This window comes from Erpetoichthys calabaricus, chromosome 8 (genome assembly GCF_900747795.2).
Source record: "Erpetoichthys calabaricus chromosome 8, fErpCal1.3, whole genome shotgun sequence".
Taxonomy (NCBI): Eukaryota; Metazoa; Chordata; class Cladistia; order Polypteriformes; family Polypteridae; genus Erpetoichthys; species Erpetoichthys calabaricus.
Window position 1 is genome coordinate 176,771,585 of NC_041401.2, and position 25,076 is coordinate 176,796,660.

The following is a 25,076-nucleotide window of genomic DNA, read 5'->3' on the forward strand; positions in this document are numbered from 1 at the left end:
AGCAGATGTCACATTATGTGATTCTAATCATTGGGCAAGTCAGACTTGCCAAATGAGGCTGCCGATCTCATCGCCAGACCATGTCCATTTGCAAGACAATAGAAGTGTATACAAGATGAGTATGTTAAAGTTAGTGACTGTGTGCTGACCTTCTAGCACAGCCTTGTGCATCCCTTTTTATGACCAGCAATAATGTTCTGCCTAAAGGAGCCAACACTATATGAAGAGTTAACACAAATGTCTAGTTCAGCTACAATCTTGGACATATTGTTCTTTTTCCCAATCTGTTCTGGTATTTAAAACACAAGGCATCAGAGAAACGAGCTTCTCTTCTATTTGTGAGGTCCAAATCACCCGCATTCCTTAATGCTCCATTATATGAACTGCACTTCCATACAAGCATTCATTGGTTGTCAGCTCTTTTACACACAGAGCCCAACCCTACAACTAAAGACAGAATTAAAATTGTCTTGATTTTGTTTGAGCGAGTCATGGACTTGTTGGGCATGTCACACCACACGACTGCTCCTCACGGGGGCGCACTGCCAAATACCACTGACTCATTAAAACTGAAAATTGCTGTCAGCAAATGAGACAAAGCCTTTACAAGGTTGTTAATGTACAAATAGGACAAAGATTCAATATTTCTTCTTTGTCTTTGCATATGATAACTGAGGAGATTCTCTAAAACCGAACATGTTCTCTTCTAACCATACTTATATAAAACAGTTAAAGGTTTATTAGAAACAAAATTATATAAAACGTACAGAATGCTATGATTTACTTTTGTTTGCTTAAAAGAAAAAACTTATAAAACTAAATTATTTTTCAATACAAAGTATAGATGCAAATCAGTGCCACTTATTATATCATTATTTTATGCCTTGTTTTAACTGTATTACACTGAACTATACTCAGAGAATGTACTTTACAAAATTAGATTTCTTTTAAACTTATTCCCATCTTTGTGTTAACCTGGTTAATATGTTCTCAAGTGTAATGTTCAAACCCTAATTATTTAAAGAGTCTGTAGACTGTTACAAACCTAAAAAGGATTTCATTTAGATGTTTACACTTGTAATCTTTAGAGAATGAATTTATATCCTGTTACTGAATCCACATAAACCATTAGCCATCTATACGAGTTATATAGTATGGAGTATTAGCGTGCATGATGCCAGCCTTGTTTACTTTTTCTTTTTTTATTTCTTGTCTTATAAAATTGAATGTTTTCTGGGTAATGAAATATCCTGTTTGAGCAGTGTAGTTCTTTAAATGTAGCAATTTTGCAGGCATGACTGCAAATCAAGAACATATAAATGGGACACTCAAAGAGTTCTTAATCTCCTTGAGAAAGAAAAAGCAAAGATTTGTGGTCTTTAAATTAAGAAGAGCAAATGACAAAGGTGAATTTCTTGCCTTAAGCTCAATAAACTTCAACCCCAACCCCCAAGACCCTGAACTGTATTAAGTGGGTCTGAAAATGTTCACAGATTTTCTTTAACAGCACATTATCCTGGTGAAATAAAGGAGCTTTGTATCAACTGTAAATGTCCTCTAAAGCAAGTTAGGCAAGCTCTCATTACTTGTAATTACTGTAACCACAATTTGTGTTAACATACTGTAGCATGATCTGGCACTATGGATGCTGGGCTGTGTATGTTCCGCCACTAAGCCACCTCTTTATTTCACATTTATATTTGTGGAGAGGGTGCAACTCAAAGACATACATCACTGTGAAAGGCAACAATGAGAAGACTTTTAGCTTCTCAAATAGGATCCTAATATCTGTATTATTAAGAATGTACAAAAATAAATTAAAAAGCTAAAATACTAATCTTCTGCAAATGATTTATTACTAATTCATTATATGGATGTGGATGGTCTTTTAGTCAAGCAGTTGGTCTTAAACTCACAAGCACAAAGCCCTTCTCATGACACTACATGAAAATGAATTAAGTACATTAACTTCCAGTGCTCATAGTCATGACTATTACTTCTCTACTATACATATGCATTCATAACGGACTGAGAGAGAGGGGTTAGGAGCATGTACTATTAGAAGTCTCCATAAAATTAAAAGAGACTGATGTTTTGTAAAAGGACTTCAATAATGTATAGACGTATTCTCTCTCTTTTTTTTTTTTTTTTTAAGTGTATTTACTTATCAAATGACAAAGTAAGCTGCGAGTACCCCATATCAGAGCTGTGATAGCCCACCCAAATTCACTAGTACTTTGATAGCTGGGCATACAATTTCTAATAAAATCATTTGTCTGTTGCACAGTCTTGATAGAGCAATTTGTCATCTGCTGACAGAAGGAGATAATACAACTAGCAGACGAAAAAACAGGTTGTGTTTCTCAAAGCAGATATGCTTCAGTTCTAATAGTTCATGTGTGGGATAATTCTCTTCTATAAATGTCAGTCCCTAATGATTATTACTTAAAGTGCATGTTAATAAAAAAAACAACATATAAAATATACTGATGTATCCATGAAGAACTCCAATTGAACTTTTCTCAGAAAATAAAGCAAAGCTGGGTTACGCGATGCGTACTTTTGCAGAAAGAGACTGTATTGAACTTGAAAAGTGAATATTGTGACGAGGTCTAAAATATAATTACAGAGCTATATTATGGTATCAAAGCACTGTAATGACTCAAAGGTTAAAATGAAGAAAAATTACTCTTTAAAAAAAGTAATACTAATATTTTCTCAATATCATTAAAAGCATTTTCTGGCAACTGAGGACTTCAAAAGGTAGGACTTCTTCAAAAGGGATATGCCCTATAGTTATTTAAAAAACATTTATACACACATTTTTTAATAGACATTCTCAAACCCATTCAGTTCTTAGAGTTAACTTGTATATACAGTTAAACAATTTTCATAGAACATATTTCAAAATGCCTTTCATAAATTTTAACAGAAAACCTATACATATCAAAAATTTCACCTTTTGCTTAAATATCTCATCAAGAAATGAGCCAACATGACATTTAAAGCAAGAAAAAAAATGTCTGCTTATAACATACTTATAACAATTTTGCATGTTTTCTTAGGAGACTGCGTTCCTTTAATGTGGGTGGCAACATTCTTCACTTCTTTTAGAGTTCTGTGATGGCCAACGTGATTTTCTACTCTATGGTGTGCTAGGCTTTTAACATCAATTCAAGAGAGGCCCACCAAATCAACAAGTTAATTAAAAGGGGCAGGCTCAGTTATGGGATGCACTCACAACTCCCAGGAGGTAGTAGAGGAGGAGAGAATTGAAACATAACTGCGTGCCATTATGAGCAATGCTGCACATCCTCTCTCTGGCACACTAACTCTGAGGACTTTCAGCTAAGGAAATACTCGGCAAAAGTGTGCTAAGAAATGCTATTGGGGACTTCTTTATACAAACAGTAAAACACCTGTATAATGGCTAACTGGGACTGCCCTTTTAATCTTAGCCAAGTTAGAGGTTTTTCTTTATTTTCAGTTTTCTTTGCTATTAGTCATTGAGGTGTGCATTTAAGAGGGAGCTGTTTTTTTGTATAATATTTACCGAGATTCTTTAAAAAGCCAAACTTTCCTTTGTGGATAAAAAGTTCTCTCTATTTAGTAAATATTACCAGAACAACATATAACCCTTATATTTCAGAGTATGTTAGGTGTCCACCAGAGGTAGTATATGTCTCAACTGATTCAACCATGTCAGTACATTCATGTTGATAATGCTTTAAAAAGAAAGACTTTGCAAAAAAAAAAAAAAAAAAATGAATGACTGGTGGAATTCTAGCAATAGAATTATCAAAAATCATTTACAAAAAGCATAGTATGTACAATATACTATGGTAATGTAATATTGACATCCCATCTCCATGCTCGCCAAAAAAAGGTAATAGCATTGAGAATTATGTGAAGATGGCAAACTTTGATTAGTTCAGATTTTTTAAATTTATAAATAAAAATGTAAGGTTAACTATACCATAGTACCAATTAACAGGAACACCTTAAACCCTGAACAACCTTTGGATAAAACATGAATTATCATGAATGAAGGATCATTAGGAAAAAAACAACAAATTCCTGCTTGTGTCTTATTAAGAGTTCTTTATTAATGGCCAGACATTTATTTCTCACATACTACACAGCTTTTCCTTTTAACCAATCAGACATTCATCTGTAAATCATCTCCAAAAATCAGAGTTTAAAAAGAATGATGAAGTGTGTTCAAGTTCATTCCATTTGATATCCCATGTAGATGAATATATAGTCTGCTTTTTTTTTTTAAAAAAGAATAAATGAATGCTGATTTATACACAGACTCATAGATTTTTTAAGTGCTTTGTAAGGGTATGTGCAGTGAAACAACCCTTCAACCAATAGTTGAAAAGATAGTGCTGGTGTTATGAAGAAATGACTGCATTGACAAAGAGACTGCAAGACATTTTAGAATGAAAGGCATCAAAAGTAATTCAGTGCAGCCATATAAAAGCCATATTATTTATATTGACTTCTGCTACAATTGATGAAAAAAATTTAGAATACAGTGGAACCTCGGGTCACGAACCACGTACAAATCGGGTTACGACCAAAAAGTTTGCCAAACTTTTGCATCTGTTCACGACCACACACTCGGGTGACAAACAAGCCAGTTTCCCTTCCGGTTCGTACGCGCCAATGATTTCTGCACGTGTTCAGTCTCTCCCTGTGCATTCAGCGAGCGAGAGAGAGCGAGACAGCGAGTGTATATATATTTACATACAGCTCGTACGGCCCAGAACAGATTAACTGTATTTACATACAATCCTATGGGGGAAATTACTTTGGGTCACGACCAAATCAGGTTGCAACCAGAGTTTTGGAACGAATTACGGTTGTGACCCGAGGTTCCACTGTATATCTAGATGGCTTGGTGTTATAAGCTTCAAATTGCTACCTTGCGTTGTTTAAACATATAACATCACTTAATCGTTATGAGGATACATCACTGCTGTATAGAAAGAATACAACCTTTTTTTTCCTTCTACAATATTGTTTTTTCTTGTTCCATAATCACTGATATCAATTCCTGTTTTGAGTTCTTTACCTTTTGGCAGGGCAAAGTATTATTGAATCTGGCAGACTGACCGGCGGTGACTAGTGGGTGTTAGTGACGTTCTGTTGTGTCACCAAATGCACAGTTGATAAAATGTTTAGCACACAAGCAAATTATAGCACAGCATCTGTAAAGCTCAATTTATGCAATAAGACCAAGTGACAGTTGTTAGGGTTCTTTTTCTCTGTGGTTTTCTATTCAAATCCAAAGTGTTTTGTGTACTTAAGAGTTTATGTTTACTTTCTTAAAGCACAGAAGGCTCAAACTCAGCATATAATAACTGCTTCCAATTAACACATATGAATTGCTTTTAAATTTGTAAACAGTCTCTGGCGCAATTGGTCCTTTGTATGAGCTGCCCAATTTAATATTATTTACAAATCTGTAAGACGTGTTGGTTAGCCTGTAATATATCAACATTAATTGTGGAACCAGCAATGAAACATGTATGCCTTTTTAAGACAATAATTTGCAGGAAAAATGTTATAATTACTCTTAAGATTAAATGTATCAAAAGAAGCTGAACTTGCATACTGTGATATTTCACATCTCAGTACACACATTTAAATTTAAAGGATGTAGCCATTTCAAATGAAAACACATGTATTTGCCGGAGTTTCTGAGCTATATCCTTGAAAAACTGATGTCCCAGAAGAAACAGAAAAAAACAAAAAAAACAAAACAAACTGTGCACCAAATCACACACACCTACACCATCACACCTACACTCCTGCACACATAAAATGAGAAATGGTAATCTATATCATGAAAACTATGAGCATTTTGTTTAATGTGAGCTTTTAATTTTCTTAATATTTATTTTTTTTTGTTGTACTATATACAATCATGCATCAATTTATGGTCAGCTGAACTGAGGCCATCTGTTCCTTCCCATTTATTGATTTATTTTTAACTGATGAGTGGGTGTGAATAATAGATAAGCCGGTACTTTCCTTTTACTACCAATTTCTTCAATCTCACTACACTACACAAGCATCCTCTGTGAAGTATACATCAACTGCCACCAAGCACCAACAAATGAACAAATTTTTCCCATAATGTAATGAACACTGCAAAGCACCAGCACGTGAATGACAAGCAGGGGGTGCTGTCCCATATGAAGTATCGAGCAATCACTGTGAAGTACAAACACATGAAAACAAGCACGGCCATCCTTGGGAGTTTCAGGTGCACATGTGCCTGGCACTTCCAAACTGCTGCATGGAAGTGTGAGTGGTGGCATGATAACAGCTAAGCTTCAGTTCAAAAATTCTGTGCAGCACCCTGAAAAAAGGCCTTTAAGACTCGAATATCAACTTGTGTTACTCTGTACTGGCAGTTAAAGTATATGTACCGGTGACCCATTAACTCACAGAGCCTCAACTGCTATAACCTGTTCAGCCAAATGGCTGGTCCCAAATGTAGCTGCAAGTCGGCATTTGACTGTATTTTCAAACTAAACACCAGTTTCACGCTTAGAAACTGAGCCGCAACAATCCTCATGATGAAATCCTGCAGAAAGCAAGAATTATGGAAGGTATGGGAAAGCCTTTACCTTCAGAATGAAGCTACGAATATACTGCTAGTTCAGCCAATTGACTAAAAGACCTATCAATTGCCACTATCAGCAAACATGACTTTTACAGTTGTAAGAGTCTTATCTAAAAGACCTGTCACTGTTTTGATAAAGGTTACAGATTATCAAAGTAAAGAAAAAGGAAAAACACTTTATTTTAAACAGGCTTTTCACTATTTTCCAGAAGAGTAAAAGAGAATTTACATATTGGTTGGCAAAAAAAAAATGGCAAAACAACAAATAGCAAACATGCAGGTCTAATCAAAGAGCTTGGGTTAGGACCATAAATGTCCAAGAGGCCTTTCAGACCTGTATTTGGAGTCTAAGGCTGCTGCCTTTAATTTCACATACACATGCAAGAACCCCTTTAGTAATCAACCATCTGAATGCTAATTAAGTGCTCTGACAATATTTCAGCGCAATAAGCTAAACAACAAAGCAGCAAATTTTGCCTTTGGCAATAATGCATAAACAAACAGAATTTATAATAAAGCAAGGAAGGATGGGTGACTTAATCTGTCTCGATTTGCTGCAGCACTGCCGGGAGTCATAGTTTCATTTAAATGTGTCCATCGTGTTTAATTTAAAAGCCTATAAACACACACCCCTCCAAATCTTGTCTGGTGTGTCAGCTTGTAGCACTAGCGTATTCACTTCCAAGTCTTGAAGAGCCACAGCAGGTGCAGATTTTCACTGAAACCAATCTCTCAACCAGAATCTGTTTTTTGTCATTTGCTGTACTTCAAATTAAATGATCATGGGTTTGAGTGCTTCTGGAGTATGTGGTCTGAAACATTTTCTTGAAAGAACTGCAGTGCCTATAAAAAGAATTCATCCCCTTGGGAAGTTTTCACATTTTATTGTTATACATCATCAAACCGCATTTGATTTGATGTCCCTTTTTGACACTGATCAACAGAAATAAAACCTAATACTAAAGTGAAAACAGATCTCTGCAGAGTGGTCTAAATTAATCAAATATAAAACACAAAATAACTGATTGCATAAGTATAGTCTTTAGTTGGTGATAGCCTTGAGTCCGTGTGCTCAGGTCTCACTATCGGCTCTGCACATCTGAACATTGACATTTTCCGCCATTTTCTTTGAATCAACTGCTCAAGCTCTGTCATGTTGGATGTTGATTGTGAGTAAAAAGCATTTTTCAAGTCCATCACTAAATTTCAACTGGACTGAGACCTGAACTCTGACTCGGCCTCCCCAGGACATTCATATTGGTTTTTTGAAGCCATCCCTGTGCAGATTTGACTATATGCTTGGGCATCGTCTGGATGAATGGAAAACAAACCTGCTGAAGAAAGGCATCCCCTCAACCTGATACAGCCACAACCACGCTTTGCGGTGTTTTGGATGATGTGCAGTGTTTATGCCAAACATGGTGTTTAGTCTGACGGCCAAAAAACTCCATTTCAGTATCATTAGACCACAGACTCTGTACAGACAGCATGCCTTTTGCACATTTTTTTAAGTTACTCTCTCTTTGCCACTGCCCCATAAAGCTGTGACTGGTTGCCTACAGTCTCTCCAGTCTTCACTGCTGTAGCTTGTAACTCCCCCAGAGTTCTCGGGGATCTTTTGGTGGCCTTTCTTCACTATTCGTCTTCTTGCAAGATCACTCAGTTTTTGTGGGCAGCCTGCTCTCCGCAGATTTATAGCTCTGCCATACTCTGATTTTTAATGTCTGATTTAAACAAATATTCGGTGCCTTGGATATTTTCTTGCCTCCATCCCTGTGATGGACTGGGTTAGACCCACGCTACTGGGTTCTTCCAGGGAGCCACTTCAACCCAATACCGTCGATAACTTAACCTAAAGAAGAGCCAGCAGATGAGGACACTCACACAGAGCAAGGAGTAGGTGAATAAAGTGCAAAAGTGAACCACAGTGTCCATATAAATATTGCAGTGCTCAAAATGCTCAATAAATGAATATTCTGATAAAAAGAAGTGAATTATGGAGGTTAAAAACAAATAATCCATTAATATGAGTTTAAAAATCTACAGGCAAGGAAAACTGTTCTTTAAAATACTCAGCCCCTAGTGCAAGCCTTTTACCCTCGCGTCTCCTCCCCTTATCCTAACCAGACTTCATAGGAGGAGAAGATGCCAAGCCGACAGGCAACACAATCTTTCCATGGGTTCAGGTCCCTGCTGTCCAATGGCTGCTAGTAGGGCTCCCCAATTCAAACCCAGACTCAGGTCCTTACTGTTCATGGCTCCATCAGCAAGGCTCCCATTCCAAGCCTCTCAGACTCTTGCTGCCTTCCCAGACTTCTGTGGTGAGCCACGCGTACCACCAGGTCACTCCAGCTCCCTGAATTGCTCAGCTAGAGCAATCCTCTACAACAGCCTGGAACAGTGGCCTCCCACTTCCTTGAGGGGCTCTCTTCACAGCTTCCTGCCTCCTTGTCCACTCACTCTCTTTTGCTCAACCTTGCACCGGCTCTCTTTCCCATCTTCTTGCCTGATTCTCTTTCCTTCCTTTAACCTCTGCTCTGTGTCAATTCTCCTTTTGTTTCTTGTCCTTTACTTCTTTTTTCTAACGTTGGTTCTCCCTTATATGCCACCGTGGGCACAGAGCCTCATTCGCACACCTCAGAAAGCTAACAAAGCAATTAAGATGGATCGCACCCTCACGTGCAGGAGTGTCTCATTTCAATTACATCACCAACCTTCCGCAGCTGCACAAGCACACACCCCCCCAATGAGACTGAGGCAGCCATTCAATTACTTATTTAAAAATCGGCCACCTTCTTCTGAGCTGTGGGCCCCACTATACCACAATCCCCTGAGAGGTGCTTTTCAGTCCACTTTTCACAGAGTTGCTTGGTGTGTTCTTTTGTCTTCATTGTTTAGATCAGACCACCAGATAGTCTTCAAGTTAAGGAGGATTTATTAAAAAAGGAACTGAAACACCAGACAGGTGATCTCAATTTAACTAATTATATCTAAAGCCTACTGGTTACACCACTGATGATTAACATGTGTCATATTAATGGGGGAGAATATATATAGGGTCACTTTTTTTGTATTTTATATTTGTAATTAAGACTTCTTTGGAGAGATCTGTTTTCACTGGCATTAAGAGAGTCATTTTCTGTTGATCAATGTCAAGAAAGCCAAATTAAAATGACAAATATGCAAAAGACTACTTACAATAATCAAAGTAGCTTCATGCAGGTCAATAATAATTTCAATGAACATTTTTAAGTCTGTGGAAAAGTAAACTAAAGTAAACATTTTGCTATATTTTAAGAGATGTTTACTTTCAAGCAAATCTGAAAAAATAGGGGACATCAAAAATCTGGTTAGTCACTGAGAGTTGATTTCAAAACCTGATGATCATTTATTTATGAAACACGCTCTGCATCCACTGTGCCTGTTAGGCCACCTTTGCAGTGCAGCGTGTTTTTAATTATTAGGAAGAGATTCATCCTGCTTATGTTAACTGTAGTGTGAGACTAAAACCTACCTAGGTTAGTATCCTAAGCTGGAAAATGGTAGGTTACAGCAGGGATTGTAATGGGGTATGTGACAACTAATTTTATGGATGACATGTAATTTCAGTTTTATATAAAAATATACGGAGAAAACACTACTTCATTATACCTGGTCCATACATGATGATAAAAGCAAAAATAACGAAAAGTATTGATCATTGATAGTAGGGCTACGAACAAAGAATTAGCTAACTTAATGACTCAGTAATAACTACTTTAGTAACTTAATATAAATAAAATTAACCCCTGAACATATTTTTAAAGTAAAAAAAAATATATTGTTTTGTTTAATACCAATAATCCATGAGAACCACAGTCAATTCTGGTCCACCTAAACTCATATTAAAGCAACTGTGACAATTTCTGAATTGTAATAATATACAGGTGACCTTATATATATAAAAAAAAAAAAAAAAAAAAAAAAAAAAAATTCCAGAAAACAATGGCTACATTTTTACTTAATAAGGCAGGTCTTACCACTTCATCTTCAGACCAACATTTTTCTATAAGCCTTGGCACCGGTTTCTTCACAAGACGCTGCAATGCTTTTCCTGCATCATAACTGCTTTCATGTAGCTGCATAAGGAATACAAAAAATGATTAACATCATATGAAAAAATACATAAATTAAATGGCAATTAAAAAAATAAGATAAAAGTTAAAACAAACAATAACACTATCAAATTTAAATGAAATTTAAAAACACTGACATAGTGAAGAAAAAAATACATATTTTTATATGTGAATTAAAAAAAACACTAGAAATACTTTTTGAAATTAGAAGTGATTTTACTTTTAGTTGACTTATTCTATTATTTATCATTTTGGGGTTTTCCACATCCATCCAGTATCTAAACCTGGTAAGATCCTACTCTAGTAGGACTCAGATCACCAACTGAAACACAGTGACTGCAGGTTTACATTGCCATCACCTTATCATTTTTTTTTTTTTTTTTTTTTTTTACTGGACTTTTTCATGACACATTTCCTTAATTTTTTGCTCCTATAGTAATTCTCACTTCACTGACAATGAACATTTCATGCCATAATTATGTGTAACTGTGAATATTTAAGTGATATTTAGATAAGGATAGGTATGAGTAATTACAACAAAACAGCTAAACATGCTACATGTCATCGTTACATGAATTTACATTTATTGAATTTCAGTCAGTTAAATGTAAAAACTGATTACAAGTAGTAATGCTTTGACTTAACAAGTTCAATAAATGACAGGAACATGCAGCTTTGTTGTAAAAATAACCTCTTAAGTGCACTGAAATTTTGCAGAAGCAGTGAGTGGCTCTCCTAGGACCATTTTTATTAAACAGATTGAATGAGCGACCATACATTAGAAATGCAACTAATATGGTGCGCTGTACCACGCATAAAAAAAACACTATGGAATGGATTCACAAGTACTAACATAATAAAAGTGATGAGAACAGTTCACATTGTTCTGTTATAACTAGATAGTGCAATCCACGGTTTCCATTATCCTTTAAATGTTCTACCATTTGCGTGGAATACTACTGTGTAGAGTTGTCAAAAGTATCAAAATATCAGTAATTAGGATTTACTGTAAACACACAGCAGTGCGGATGTCCACAGTTCACATCAATAGGACCTTCAGTAAGTCCGTTTCCTTCTGGAAAGCAGGTTGATAGTACTTTAACATAAATGATCAGAAGCACAGCATTTACATTAATGAATGCCAGCTGTTTTTCCATTGGCAGAACTTATAAAAAAAACTAGTCAATAAGCCCGTTACAATAACAGGTGCTAGAACAGTAGTGCATAAACAAGGGACTTTGACCTCATTCTTTTTGTTGGTCGTATTTTTCTTTGTCTTTCAGCCTTTCTTTTCTTGATGTTTACTTGCTGAGCTGACCGTTCTTCGTGGGCTGCCGCCGTGTATTGTGTGTCTTTAATTTTCTGTGACAGTAATACTGTCTTGTACGTCCGCTGGCTTGTACGTCCGTAATATACCTTTAATTTTCTCTGGCGGTAATACAGGCGTGCGCGTCGGTAATATGCCTTTAATTTTCTCTGTCAGTAATACTGGCTTGTGTGGCTGTAATATAAGTCACTGTATTGTGTACCTTTAATTTCCTCTCGCAGTAATACCGGTTTGCATTTCCGTAAAAGGCCTGTAACTTTCTCTGACAGTAATATCGCGCATCGCACCGTGCCCCGCACATGCGCACTTCACCAGAAGACACACACACAGACACCTGGACACACACAGGGATTTTATTAAAGAGGATATCTTCACACAGACTTTTTGTCAACTCTGTATGCATTAATTCTGTGCTAACAATGACTGTAATCCCAGACAGATTTCTCTTTCAGTCACATGCTTATAATATTCATAAACAAAGATGCAGAAAAATGTTTTTTACATGTACTAAAAAAATCAAGTATATGCCCGGTCTTTCTGCACCCCTGAAGTGGATTAAGCAGGTTTGGGATCATTTCAAGATCTTAATTGCATGGCTGCCTAAAGCCACTTCTTCTAAGGGTGTCAGAGCATACAAATGTTTGTAATTATTCAAATTTATTCTGCTTAAACTAACAATTTACTAAGATTTCCCACCACACCCTGAACAGGTATATATTAGGTTATTTGTCTCCATGTAAGTGTGTACCAGTATGCCTTACAATGGGCTGGCATACTATCCAGCACTGGTTCCAACCTTGCACCTAGGGATGCAAGGACAGGCATCAAATCCCTGTGACCAGCGAGTTTAAAAAACAAAAAAGAAAAAAAGATGGTTTACCCTTCCGTGTGTGCATATAGTTTGAGTTGTCATTCCTCCATGAATTACAAAGACTTAATTTAAGCATTTATATTTGTTCATTAACAGTATTCCAAGTGGTAATACAGCAGCAGACAGTTAAAGCCCATAAATTTATATATGCAGTCAAAGTACACAAAATAATACAGCTCTCTATGAATTGTCAGTTCATTAAATAAAAAGAAACAAACAAAAGCTAGCATACAAATTTATCCACAGATTTTCTGAATTGCTTAATCCAGTGTAATGTTGCAATGGGTCACAGCTTATCCTGAAAGCTCATGATGCAAGGCAGGAACTAACCCAACGATTTTGAAATGAGCACAACTAGAGCAAAAACATATTCAGCTCCATTCTGTTTTTCACCTACAAGGAACTAAAATTATATTTATTGCAACTGAATTTGTGAAGCATACTTTGTTAATAGAATAGCAATATTATTTCTAAGAGCCAAATATAATGGTACTGCAATAAACTAGAAAAACATCATGTACACACACAGATTTAATTATGCCTCAAGATGACTGAAGGTAATAGCACTGGAGAAAGAGGAAAAAAAAAAAAAGATTACACAACCCCCAAGCCCCCCCCCCCCCCCAATAACCCACTGAAGCTATATGTATAAATTAAGTGTAATATCCTATTTTTTCCTTCAGTCTCTTCCTAACAACCTATTGTTATGCAGCCAATAATGTAAACGTTTAGAAGGCCGAATTAGCATATCCCCACAATCTTCCTGCAAGGCTTCTCATTCCTCCTTGAGTTACTCATCTGATCTGCCATTTTCTGTCAGCTAGATGCTGCAAATAAATTTTCCTTTTGGCATGGCTCAGCTGTCAGGCAAGCCTGCGCTATAATGAACCCATGAATTACATCTTGCCTTTCTGACATCTTCCATCTCACACATCAAAATATTGTTCTTCAAATGTAATTTATAACTTCATTCAAATGGCTCACTCCAGCAGTGACCTTCCTGAATATAAGTGAAATAGCATTTTATTCATCTGAGGTCTATTGCAGATGCATCTTTGGGTAATTAAAACAAAAGGAGGACATTTCATAACAAACAAAAAAAATCTTAATATTCAACCCAAAGACAATCATAAGAAACACTCAGATCAATTAAAAATCTAACTAAGGTAACGTTTGTTTCAATATACAAAAAAAATATCCCAAGGATTAGTCAGGCACTCTTACTGTCCTTTTTGTGAATATTTTTCACTGGAAAGGATGCATATCACATTTTAAAAGAAAAATAATGAACGTGATACTAAGGGATGACATAATGAAGTTCATGAAGATAACAATAACTCTTAACTTTTATATAGCACTTACCTCCTCTTTCAACTACAGCATGAGAACTCTGCTGCTCTGGGATACCTGAAATACTACAGCTTCTAATTCCAAACTTAGTTTGGAAACAAAAATCGAAACACATGAACCCATCACCTTTTACTAGATTGCTTCAGGGCTCCTCTTTTATTATTAAGGATTCTACAATCAGGATATTAATAGCAGATACTGATACCCGATTGCATGACACTTGAATCAGCTAATTCCAATTAAACAATTTTTATCTTGATTTGATTTTTTAAAACTAAGTTATTTTATAACTAGCTATTTAAAAACTGTTCCATATTAAACTGATTACAATTAAAATAAACTGAAGATCACAGAAGTTACTTTAATTTTAATTATGAATATGAAAGTTTGTAGGGTTGCTGTTCATTGACCATGAAAAAAATAAAATCTCCTTAAAATACATACTTAAACATAAATCATTTATTCATAATAGAGAGACATAAAAGAAAAAAAAATAGTAATTAATCACATGCAGCTATTCATTAAAATAAAAATAGTCATAAGATGTTTACCAAGAAGATACAAGTCTAACATGATTAACAGGTTTAAGCCAGGTGTCTACTAAGCAGCATCAACACTTTCCTTCCGAGTTTGGTTTTTAAATTATTCTAAGCTGCTGTATTAAACACAAGCTTGTTTTGTAAAATTTGACTTGTTTGTATGGAATGTTATTGGATTTTAAAAAATTCAATAAGCTGTTAAATTAATTAAAAAAATAAGCAAAAGCTTGCAAAATGTGTTTGTTTTATTTAAAAAAACAAAATGAGAATGTCTGATCTCATTAAAGCAGCTTCTCTTTTAATTTCTGCCAAAGACACACATCTCTCCGAGTGTGGCCCCTTTCCTTCCACTCCAACTTCAGCTTTCCATACAAATGGGAACTCCCCAGAGACCACCTTCTCAGTTTATTACTAAACTTTCTTCAGCATAAAAGCAGATATTTAGCATTCTCTCTCCTAAAGTTTGTCAGGCTGCTCTGTGTTTAGAGACTGCAGTTTGACAGAATGACATTTGCACTTCCTTCAGTTTAATAACATTTTGCATAAAGGAACACTACAACTACGTTACAATAAAGCTAAGAAAGGCAGATGTTAAAAAAAAAAAAAATGTTTTTTGAGATTTACACAATTTACTGTTACAGTCATCTGGAGTGAAAATCTGCAAATGTATATTGTCACCTCATCAGGGTATAACTATTCACTATATATCCAAAGGTCACCTTTCCAGGTTCACCGATTTTGAAAAATTAGTTAAGTTCTCGTTTAACCTTCAGAACAGCCTAAATTAATTAGGACCTGTTCTCAACAAGGTCAAGATCTTTTCAGCCAGTGTCTTGTATGTACTCTTGGCATGTTTTGATGTCTCTTTTGATTCTGTTATTGGTACTCCTTAAATAGTATCCTGTATGGAAATAATGCAATGACATATGCAGATAGAAAAAGGAGCTTTACTGTGTACACAAAATTTGACAGCTACTGGGAAAGTTATAAAATGTGCTTATCTGAGATGTAAAAAATGACTACAGCTTAGTCAGGATAAACAGAGAAGAGTTTTACTAAATTATTTAAATTGCATGCCCTCTTTCTCCTCCTCACTCTACCGTACTTCTCTCTTCTAGTTGAGTGCTGCCAAAGTGTGCATTTGCTCATAATTCCATCAACATATTACTCATCTAACAAGTACTGTAACCATGTGCAACTAGTGCTATATGATCTCCTTTAATTTACTAAATTAAAAACACTGACCAAAACAATTTTCAAACTGATGAACAAAACTATGAATCCAAAAAAAAAAAAACAAACGTGCGAAGGGAAGAAACAAAACATTGATACAGATAGTGAACTTTGCAATATTCCTGTAAATCCATAATATATTAGGCTTGACCTGATGAAAAAAAAAAAAAAAAAAAAAAAAGACTCTTCTGGTTTTGCTATAATCAACAGGGCAAAGTTTAACCTTTTGAATCCTTGCTCTCTTCAGTGGGAGACTGTGCAACAGCTTCACAGTGGTCACTCCACTACATGTTTTTTAATGTAACTTTCTAGTAAGATGTCTAATGGTATACAGATATGCCTATTTTTTTATCACTGAGGTACTGCAATAGAGTATACGCGGTCATGTTCTCTTTACTCTTTTTGAACTTGAAAGTCTGTATACGAGTTATGTCAGAAGCTACTGTTTGCTTCTGTAACTCTGTGTTTTTGGCTAACTTAGATCAATGTACAATATTTTGCCTCTACCACTAAACGTTAACTGTGCTGTCAACTTTATACAGTATGATACTTTCAAAATTGAACAATCATTTTTATAACTATTTGCAAGCATTAGAGGTGCTTGTTTACTTAGTTCTAACAGTTAAGTTGCATTCAACCAAAACAAAACTGGTTGAACAATTTTCTCAGCATTCTCACTTGAAACAAGCAAGGAAAATTTTTTTTTAAATAAATATGGTATACATTATAAATGGATGGTGCACATTAAACGAACCAAAATTATCTATAGTATATTTAACTATTATACCGTTAAATTATTTTTTCTATAATATTTTTACACAAATTTTATACAGAAAGAGCAATAATTACTAAAAATTTCAATAACTTAAATAAAGTGGATTACTGTTCTTTATTACTTATACTACAAGAAAAGTGCCCACCTCAGTGTGCATATCAGCTTGCAAATTACTGCTAATTAAATTATTGGGTAATAATGGTGCAGCTGTCAGTAACTCATTTTCTAATAAAAACTTATGCCTTTTGATACTAAGCAAACACAGCAATTAGGAAATTTCCACATTTTACTACATAAAAAAAATAAATTTGTCAAAATGTGTCATTAAATGGAACAGATCTTCCCAAATATACAGTATAACAAAAGTGTGTATCCAGACAAGAGTTGTCTTCAGAAGTTCTGAAAGTGATATGAGATTTTGAATTTGTATTTTTGTGCAGTAAATTCAATTAACCTTTTGAAACTGAGTCAGTAAAATTCTTGTGCACTCCACTGTAAAAAAAAAAAAAAAAAAAAAAAAAAAAAAGGCTTTCTCTTTCAAGTATATTTGAATTGTATCCTATATTAAGATTAAAAAATTAAAACAGAATACATTTATATAATGCCTTACATTACACACATTACCAGAAAAAAGGGTTATCAAGAAAAGAATGTTATTTTATGCCAGGAGAAACACAGTCCAAAAAGGATAATAATTAGAAGTTTTAATTTTACTCTGAACAAAATAAAATGAAGTTACCTAACATGCACAAGTTCCACATATGTGTGTGAGTGTATGTGTGTGTGTATATATATATATATATATATATTTATTATACACACACACACACACACACACATACATATATACATACACACACACAGTTTACATGCAAGCACACTTTTTCGTAACCTGTCAGGCTGCAAACTTTTATGTCAGCAGTCTTCTTCAAGGCATCCCTACAGGCATCCCAAATTCTGGCAACATCTGATTCTTGGCAGAGGCACACAACTAATTATACAATTAGAGACTAATTACAACCTACATGTGACAAAGCAATCAGTTTGCTACTGATCTTCATGAGCATATGCAATGCACAGAGAAACAATTTATAAATGTCAAAATGCATGCCTAATGATATTATGTATATATTAAAAAAATAAAAAATAAAAAACTGCAAGCAGTGGCCACTTTATTAGGTACATATGCATGTTACCACAAACTGAACAGTCCCTCAATTAAGAGGGTCCTGCCCAGTACTACAGAGATGGAACGGGTCCATCTAAGTGTATAAGTCAATCATAAACTACATACTATCACTGTTGCACTCACATTTGCGTATTTATTTTTAAAATGTGTTTTATAGCATGAATATTCAAAATTAAATGACAAGCCTCTTCTCTGTCCTGTCAGCTTATACTTGTATTTGTGTTATTAACAACTTCTTCCAGAGGAAAGTTTTTGTCCATTAAGAAAGAGTAACATTTTGTTTATCAAATGTACAGTCCTCTACAAAATTGTGATGGACTTTGAGGCCAAACAAAAAAGGGAGAGATGAGGGGCAGATGTCACACTGCAGGGGAGGTAGAAGTTTTAATTTAGTCCTTTCGTGGATTTTGTGCTTTTTTTTTGTTGTTATTGTTTGAGGATTCAGATGTAATCCCTGGTGGATGTGTAAAATGTACTTAAGTTAGTTTATATGTAGGTGTAAAATGATCATAAGGGAATGGATCCCCCCCCCCCTTTTTTTTTTTTAAAGAGTGCTATGTGTCCACTGCCTTCGTGCGAGTGTGGTGGAAATAGTTAAAAAGTCCCTGTGTCTTTAGTGTGGCTATATACACATACATACAGTGAGGAACATAAGTATATGAACACCCTGCGATTTTGCAAGTTCTCCCACTTAGAAATCATGGAGGGGTCTGAAATTCACATTGTAGGTGCATTCCCACTGTGAGAGACAAAATGTAAAAAAAAAATTCAGGAAATCACATTGTATGATTTGTACAGAATTTATTTGTAAGATTTGTATTTTGCTTTACATTTGCCATTCCAACAGATTGCACATCACAAACATTAACACTGCAATCTTTTTTTCGTGTCTGCCGTTTCTATAGGAGGGTGACAATGAGTTAAATTCCAATGGATGTTTTTCAAATGTTGACAAGCAATAAGCAAAAGGAATCACTGAAAACCACAGACAACAAAAACAGAAAAAAAAAACAAAAAAAAAACCAGTACGAGGAAAGTTCGAAGAAAGAGATTTTTTTACAATGTTTCTATTTGGGGATCGTTGTGCAAACATGCACATCTGAGCTGCGACCATAGATCTAACTGCTCTGTGGATGATTCATTCAAGCATTTCAAGGTCACTTCGTTGTAATGAAAGCATCTGTTGAATGTACTTCGTAGTAACGTGACTTCTATAGACTCATGTCATATGGGGAAACTGTCGGGACCATAAAAGTACTTTGTTGTAATACTCTCTCACCTCGGTCTCTCTCCTCTCTCGGCACCGCTGCAAAGCCCCGCCCGTCAAGCGTTCTGAAAAGTCTGAGTGAGTCGCCGTTGCCGGCAGTTCTCTCGCGGCCTGGCTGTCACACGGCTGCGGACCGGTAGTGGGCTGCGGACCCCTGCTCTACAGCACATCTTCAACCTGAGCCTGGAACAGGGGAGAGTCCTGAGGCTTTGGAAAACATCTTGCATCACCCCAGTCCCAAAGGTATCACATCCTAGTGAGCTGAATGACTTCCGGCCTGTCGCTCTGACATCGCAAGTGAGATGTCCATCAAGCCCTCAACCCTCTGCAGTTCACATACCAGGAGAAGGTGGGAGCGGAAGATGCCATCAATTACATGCTACACCGATCCCTCTCCCACTTGGACAGAAGAAGTGGTGCTGTAAGAATTATGTTTCTGGACTTCTCTAGCGCTATCAATACCATCCAACCTCTGCTCCTTAGGGACAAGCTGACAGAGATGGGAGTAGATTCATACCTGGTGGCATGGATCGTGGACTATCTTAAAGACAGACCTCGTATGTGCGTCTCGGGAACTGCACGTCTGACATTGTGGTCAGCAACACAGGAGCGCCACAGGGGACAGTAGTTTCTCCGGTCCTGTTCAGCCTATATACATCGGACTTCCAATACAACTCGGAGTCCTGCCACGTGCAAAAATTCGCTGATGACACTGCTATCGTGGGCTGCATCAGGAGGAGTATAGGAACCTAATCAAGGAATTTGTTAAACCACCTACACCTGAACACCAGCAAAACCAAGGTGCTGGTGGTGGATTTTAGGAGGACCAGGCCCCTCATGGACCCCGTGATCATCAGAGGTGACTGTGTGCAGAGGGTGCAGACCTATAAATACTTGGGAATGCAGCTGGATGATAAATTGGACTGGAATGCCAATATTGATGCTCTGTGTAAGAAAGGACAGAGCCGATTATACTTCCTTAGAAGGCTGGCGTCCTTCAACATCTGCAATAAGATGCTGCAGATGCTCTATCAGACGGTTGTGGCGAGCGCCCTCTTCTACGTGGTGGTGTGCTGGGGAGGCAGCATAAAGAAGAGGGACGCACACACCTGGACAAACTGGTGAGGAAGGCAGGTTCTATTGTAGGCACGGAGCTGGACAGTTTTGACATCTGTGGCAGAGCGACGGGCGCTGAGCAGGCTCCTGTCAATCATGGAGAATCCACTGCATCCACTAAACAGTATCATCTCCAGACAGAGGAGCAGCTTCAGCGACAGCCTGCTGTCACTTTCCTGCTCCACTGACAGACTGAGAAGATCGTTCCTCCCCCACACTATGCGACTCTTAAGTACCACCCGGAGGGGTAAACGTTAACATTATTGAAAGTTATTGTCTGTCTGTATACCTGCATTGTTATCACTCTTTAATGTTTTCTTTATCAGTATGCTGCTGCTGGAGTATGTGAATTTCCCCTTGGGATTAATAAAGTATCTATCGAATATTTTATGCTTACGTAGGTGGTTGAATTATGTGATAACTGACGATCAGCTTCTCCATACTCTTCAAATAAATTTGGGTTCTGCTTGTTTTTATGTCCTTCAGCCTCATTACAACATAATAATAAGGTATAAAATAAAGCTATATTACCTGAACTTTATTGTTTATAGGTCGTTGAAAGTAAACTGTTAAGCACTAATTATTTTCGTCAAGCAAAGTTGCACGGAATGCCGTACTTACTGTGTTCAGTGCATTTAGTGTTGTGTCATCACGAGATGCAGCCAAGCACCCATCTTCTGTAGATCCTCCATCACACATTCCAGCAAATGCTGCCATGCTCCTGAAATATTTTAAAAAGTTAATAACCAAGAAAATCTGCCTGTGTTAGGCAACTACAAGGTATTGCATAATCAAGTGATTTAACAGGAAAACCACATATTAAACCAGTGCTTACCTGATAACTATACTTAGACACACAGAAAACCTGCAACATCTTGTGCTCTTACTATTTCAGATAAAACTGAAAACTAACAATTTAAATAAAACTCTCATTTAGCACATCAGGTTTTAACTACTTATTAGGAAAATAATTCAAAATAAATATATTTAATTTCCTTTAGAAGAAAAAAAAAACTTGTATGTAAGTGGTTTATTTTTTTTATTATGTGTGCATTTTTTTTTAATTAAACTGGACTTAAGAATTAAAACAGAGCACTAAAAATGCTGCCATAAAAATGTACCACCTTGTCAAATGGCTCATGGTATATCCTGACTGTAATCACTTTATAGCTACTTCTATCTTGTTAATACAGAGACAATGGAATCACGATAACCACCGCACTCTGATTTTCTTTCCAGGCTTCCAAAATCCATCATGTACTGTATATGCCTAGCATTTTAAAATTGCATACATTTGTCACTTGCATTCTCAAAGCAGAAAGTATGTTAGCTTGAAGAAAAGAAGGACCCGACCTACAAAGTTAGAGGCACTCAGTCATTCAAGTTTTCTTGCCAAAATTGTCAAAACCTAAAAATATGCCAACATTATAAATAGCACACTCACATCAGGGGTGGCAAAAAGTACTCCTGTCTAATATAGCTTTTCTAGACTTCAGCCCTCTTCTCAAAGATGTTATTCATGAACCTGAAATCAACCGTCCTGTACTCATCCTTACCTAGTATTGAATTCTATGCTTCCATCCATTTTCTACCTTGCGTACCAGGGTGGGATTGCTGGTACCTAATCTGGCAGTTGCAGTGCAAGGTGGGAATCAATTCTGCACAGGATCATCATACATCATCACACACATTATAATGGGGGAAATGGCTGCGGCATGTGTACCTCGTCAAAGATGGCTAAGGTTGATTTGTCCGATATCTACTTCTAATTGCTTCATTTTACTTATGTGTTTTTTATTGCCAAGAAGTATAAAACAGCTATAGGAAGATCATATCTTCTAGTATTCTTTTTAACTTTTATTACTAATGCTTAAGGAGATCAAAGCAATGAAACAAGCATTTACTTCACTTTGGATTTTCGATAGTACTTTTTATACTAAACATTACTGAATTATTCAAGCCACAAATTTTAGCACAGGAACAATAAAAACATTTCATGCTATCCTGTGATAGTCTGATTAAAGGAAAACATTTGTTATTATTACATCATAGTGCTTGCTTAGTATTTAACTGCTAAATACAACAAAGATTATAAGCAGTAAATGTGAACATACTCTAAAGTAGGAAAAGGGCAAAAATTTTGGCATATTACCAAGAGGGCACTTTCATCTTTATAAGATAAACAAGGGTACAAGGTAACGAACAGCATTTAAGTAAATGATTTTCACTCCACAAGCCAACCAAACAAATGTAAATATAATCAACAGGATACTGTGTACTTACCTAGCTGCCCTTAGGTACATAAGAAGATCACAGTCATTGATCCCAGGCATCCACACAAGTTCCTCATTTTCTGTAATAGCTTGTCCATCAGGAGTGGGAAAAGACTGCAATTCTGGAAGTTTAGCCTGTCACAAAAGGCAGTAACAATCAGGATAATTGTTTAAAAAAAAAATTAACATTTAATATTAACTTACTTTAAATATGAGTAAAGCTAAGAATGTCTATGCACCAATAGAATTACGAATGATCAATCAATATATATACTTTGCTATATCTGTGTTGTCCTCCCATAAATGTATTTACTATTTCAATCACAACGTATCACTAAAAATAAAAAATAATTATAATTCATTAGATTTTTAAAAATGAAAGGATTTTCTAGAAAACTTTTCTAAAAGGAAAGCTCTAAAGCATAAATATAACTGCCAAAGGAATACTGTATTGTACCAAATAATTAATGAAAGGAGAGAATAAAAGATGTTATCCCTTTTCGCCTTTCATTGAAGTAATTTGGTAAACCTTTTTGCAAAATGATGTTAACAGGAACAGATTACATTATAACATTAAAACAATTTGAGGCGGCCCATACGGGTGGGCGCATGGAACGTCTTGTCTCTCCGGCAAGATGATCATCTTCCTCTGCTGTCGGAGGAGCTGCATAAACTCCGCATTTCAGTGGCGGCACTCTCTGAGGTACGCAGACTGGGGACCGGTCAGATCTCTGTAGGTGGATACACCTTTTATTGGTCTGGTCGGTCTGATGGCTGTCATACTCAGGGAGTAGCTGTTGCTGTAGAAGACTGGCTTCTTCCAATGGTGTCTGATGTCACTCCTTTCAACGAGTGTATTATGAGACTCAGATTACGGCACTCTCTGGGTGCCTTGTCTGTTGTCTCAGTGTATGCTCCGACTGTGGTGAGTGATGTCTTGGCGAGACATTTTATTCGCAGCTTTCCTCGCTGGTTGATGGGTGCCCACGAGGTGACACTTCTCTGATCATGGGTGACTTCAATGCAGCCACTGGCACTGACAGGGCTGGCTATGAGGATTGTCTCGGTCCCCATGGGTCTAGTGACTGTGGTGAAAGTGGCTCTATGTTCCTTGACTTTGCAAAAGGTCAGAGGCTGTGAATCGCTGGATCCTGATTCCAGCGACCTGAACTGCATCGTTGGACTTAGTTCTCCAATAGTGGTAGTGAAGTGAAGGAGATCGATCACATCCTCGTGGGGTCTACAGAAGTGCCCAATTTGTGAATTCTGACCACAGACTTGTTGTTACTACTCTTAAGATCCAGCTTAGGTCCAGTAGGTTACCACCTACTAGGAAAATGAGCCTGGACTTGGCCAGACTCCAAGACCAGGCTGTTTCTAATGAGTTTGCATGCAGTTTGTGTGAGAAAGTTTCAGATTTGGGTACGACTGCCGATCCTAATATGATGTGGGAGACCTTCCGTGACAAGACTGAAGGTTGCTGAGGGTTGTGTTGGTGTTACCGGTGTTCCCAGAAGGAGGTGTTTAATCTCACAGGGCACCCTGGATATCATCAAGAGGAGTCGCAGCGCACGGCTCAGTGGCAACTCTGGTCTGTACCAGGAACTGAGAAGGACTGCTGCGACGGCTCTGAGGGCAGATAAAGAGGCGCTTGTTAGAGGAATCTGTGAGCAAGTGACACACCATCTGTGGTCTAGCGACCCACATCCTGCTTACAGAGGAATCAAAGCATTACGCACATCTGAATCTGTTCCTCGGAGAGTCGCAATCAGGGCAACTGATGGAAAGGTCCTTACGGATGACACTGCAGTTGTGACCCGCTGGCTGGCTACTTTGAGCAGTTGTTCAAAGATGATCTCCGGCTAGGACGTTGGATATCTCTGGGTCCACGGTTCTTGAGGCTGATCCTCCAATTAGCTGTGAACCACCCAATCTCACTGAGATTGCACAGGTGGTGAACCAGCTATGGAGAGGAAAGGCTGCAGGGATATGTGGTATCCGGGGTGAACTTCTCCAGGCTGGTGATAAGGCTGTCCTCCTGGCATTGCAAGCAGTCTTTGCTTCCATTTGGGAAACTGGCATCATCCCAACCGACAGGAAAACGGGACTTATCGTCCCTATCTGGAAAGAGAAGGGTGATTGCCTGGATTGCATCAACTACAGGGGGATAACACTGCTCTTGGTGCCAGGTAAGGTCCTTGCTAGGGTCGTCCTCAATAGGAGCCGTGATCACTTGCTCAACTACCAGCGACCGGAACAGTCTGGTTTTACGCCTAAGTCGTCTACCATCGACCGCATCCTGGCACTGAGGGTTCTCATGGACTGCAAATGAAAATATCGGCACAGTTTTTTTGTAGCCTTTGTCCATTTTTGTAAAGCGT

General features: G+C 37.0%; 1 protein-coding gene across 5 annotated transcripts in view; it reads right to left on the reverse strand.

Annotated features, from left to right (window-relative positions):
• rerea (arginine-glutamic acid dipeptide (RE) repeats a) overlaps positions 1-25,076 on the reverse strand; it is a 365,998-nt gene that overhangs the window by 70,359 nt on the left and 270,563 nt on the right. For all 5 annotated transcript variants that reach the window (XM_028807869.2, XM_051931035.1, XM_051931032.1 and 2 more), the window contains 3 exons: positions 22,706-22,830; positions 21,044-21,143; positions 10,660-10,758 (listed from right to left, as the gene is read on the reverse strand). In XM_028807869.2, the coding sequence (XP_028663702.1) occupies positions 10,660-10,758; positions 21,044-21,143; positions 22,706-22,830 (324 nt within the window). The remainder of the gene's footprint in view (positions 1-10,659; positions 10,759-21,043; positions 21,144-22,705; positions 22,831-25,076) is intronic.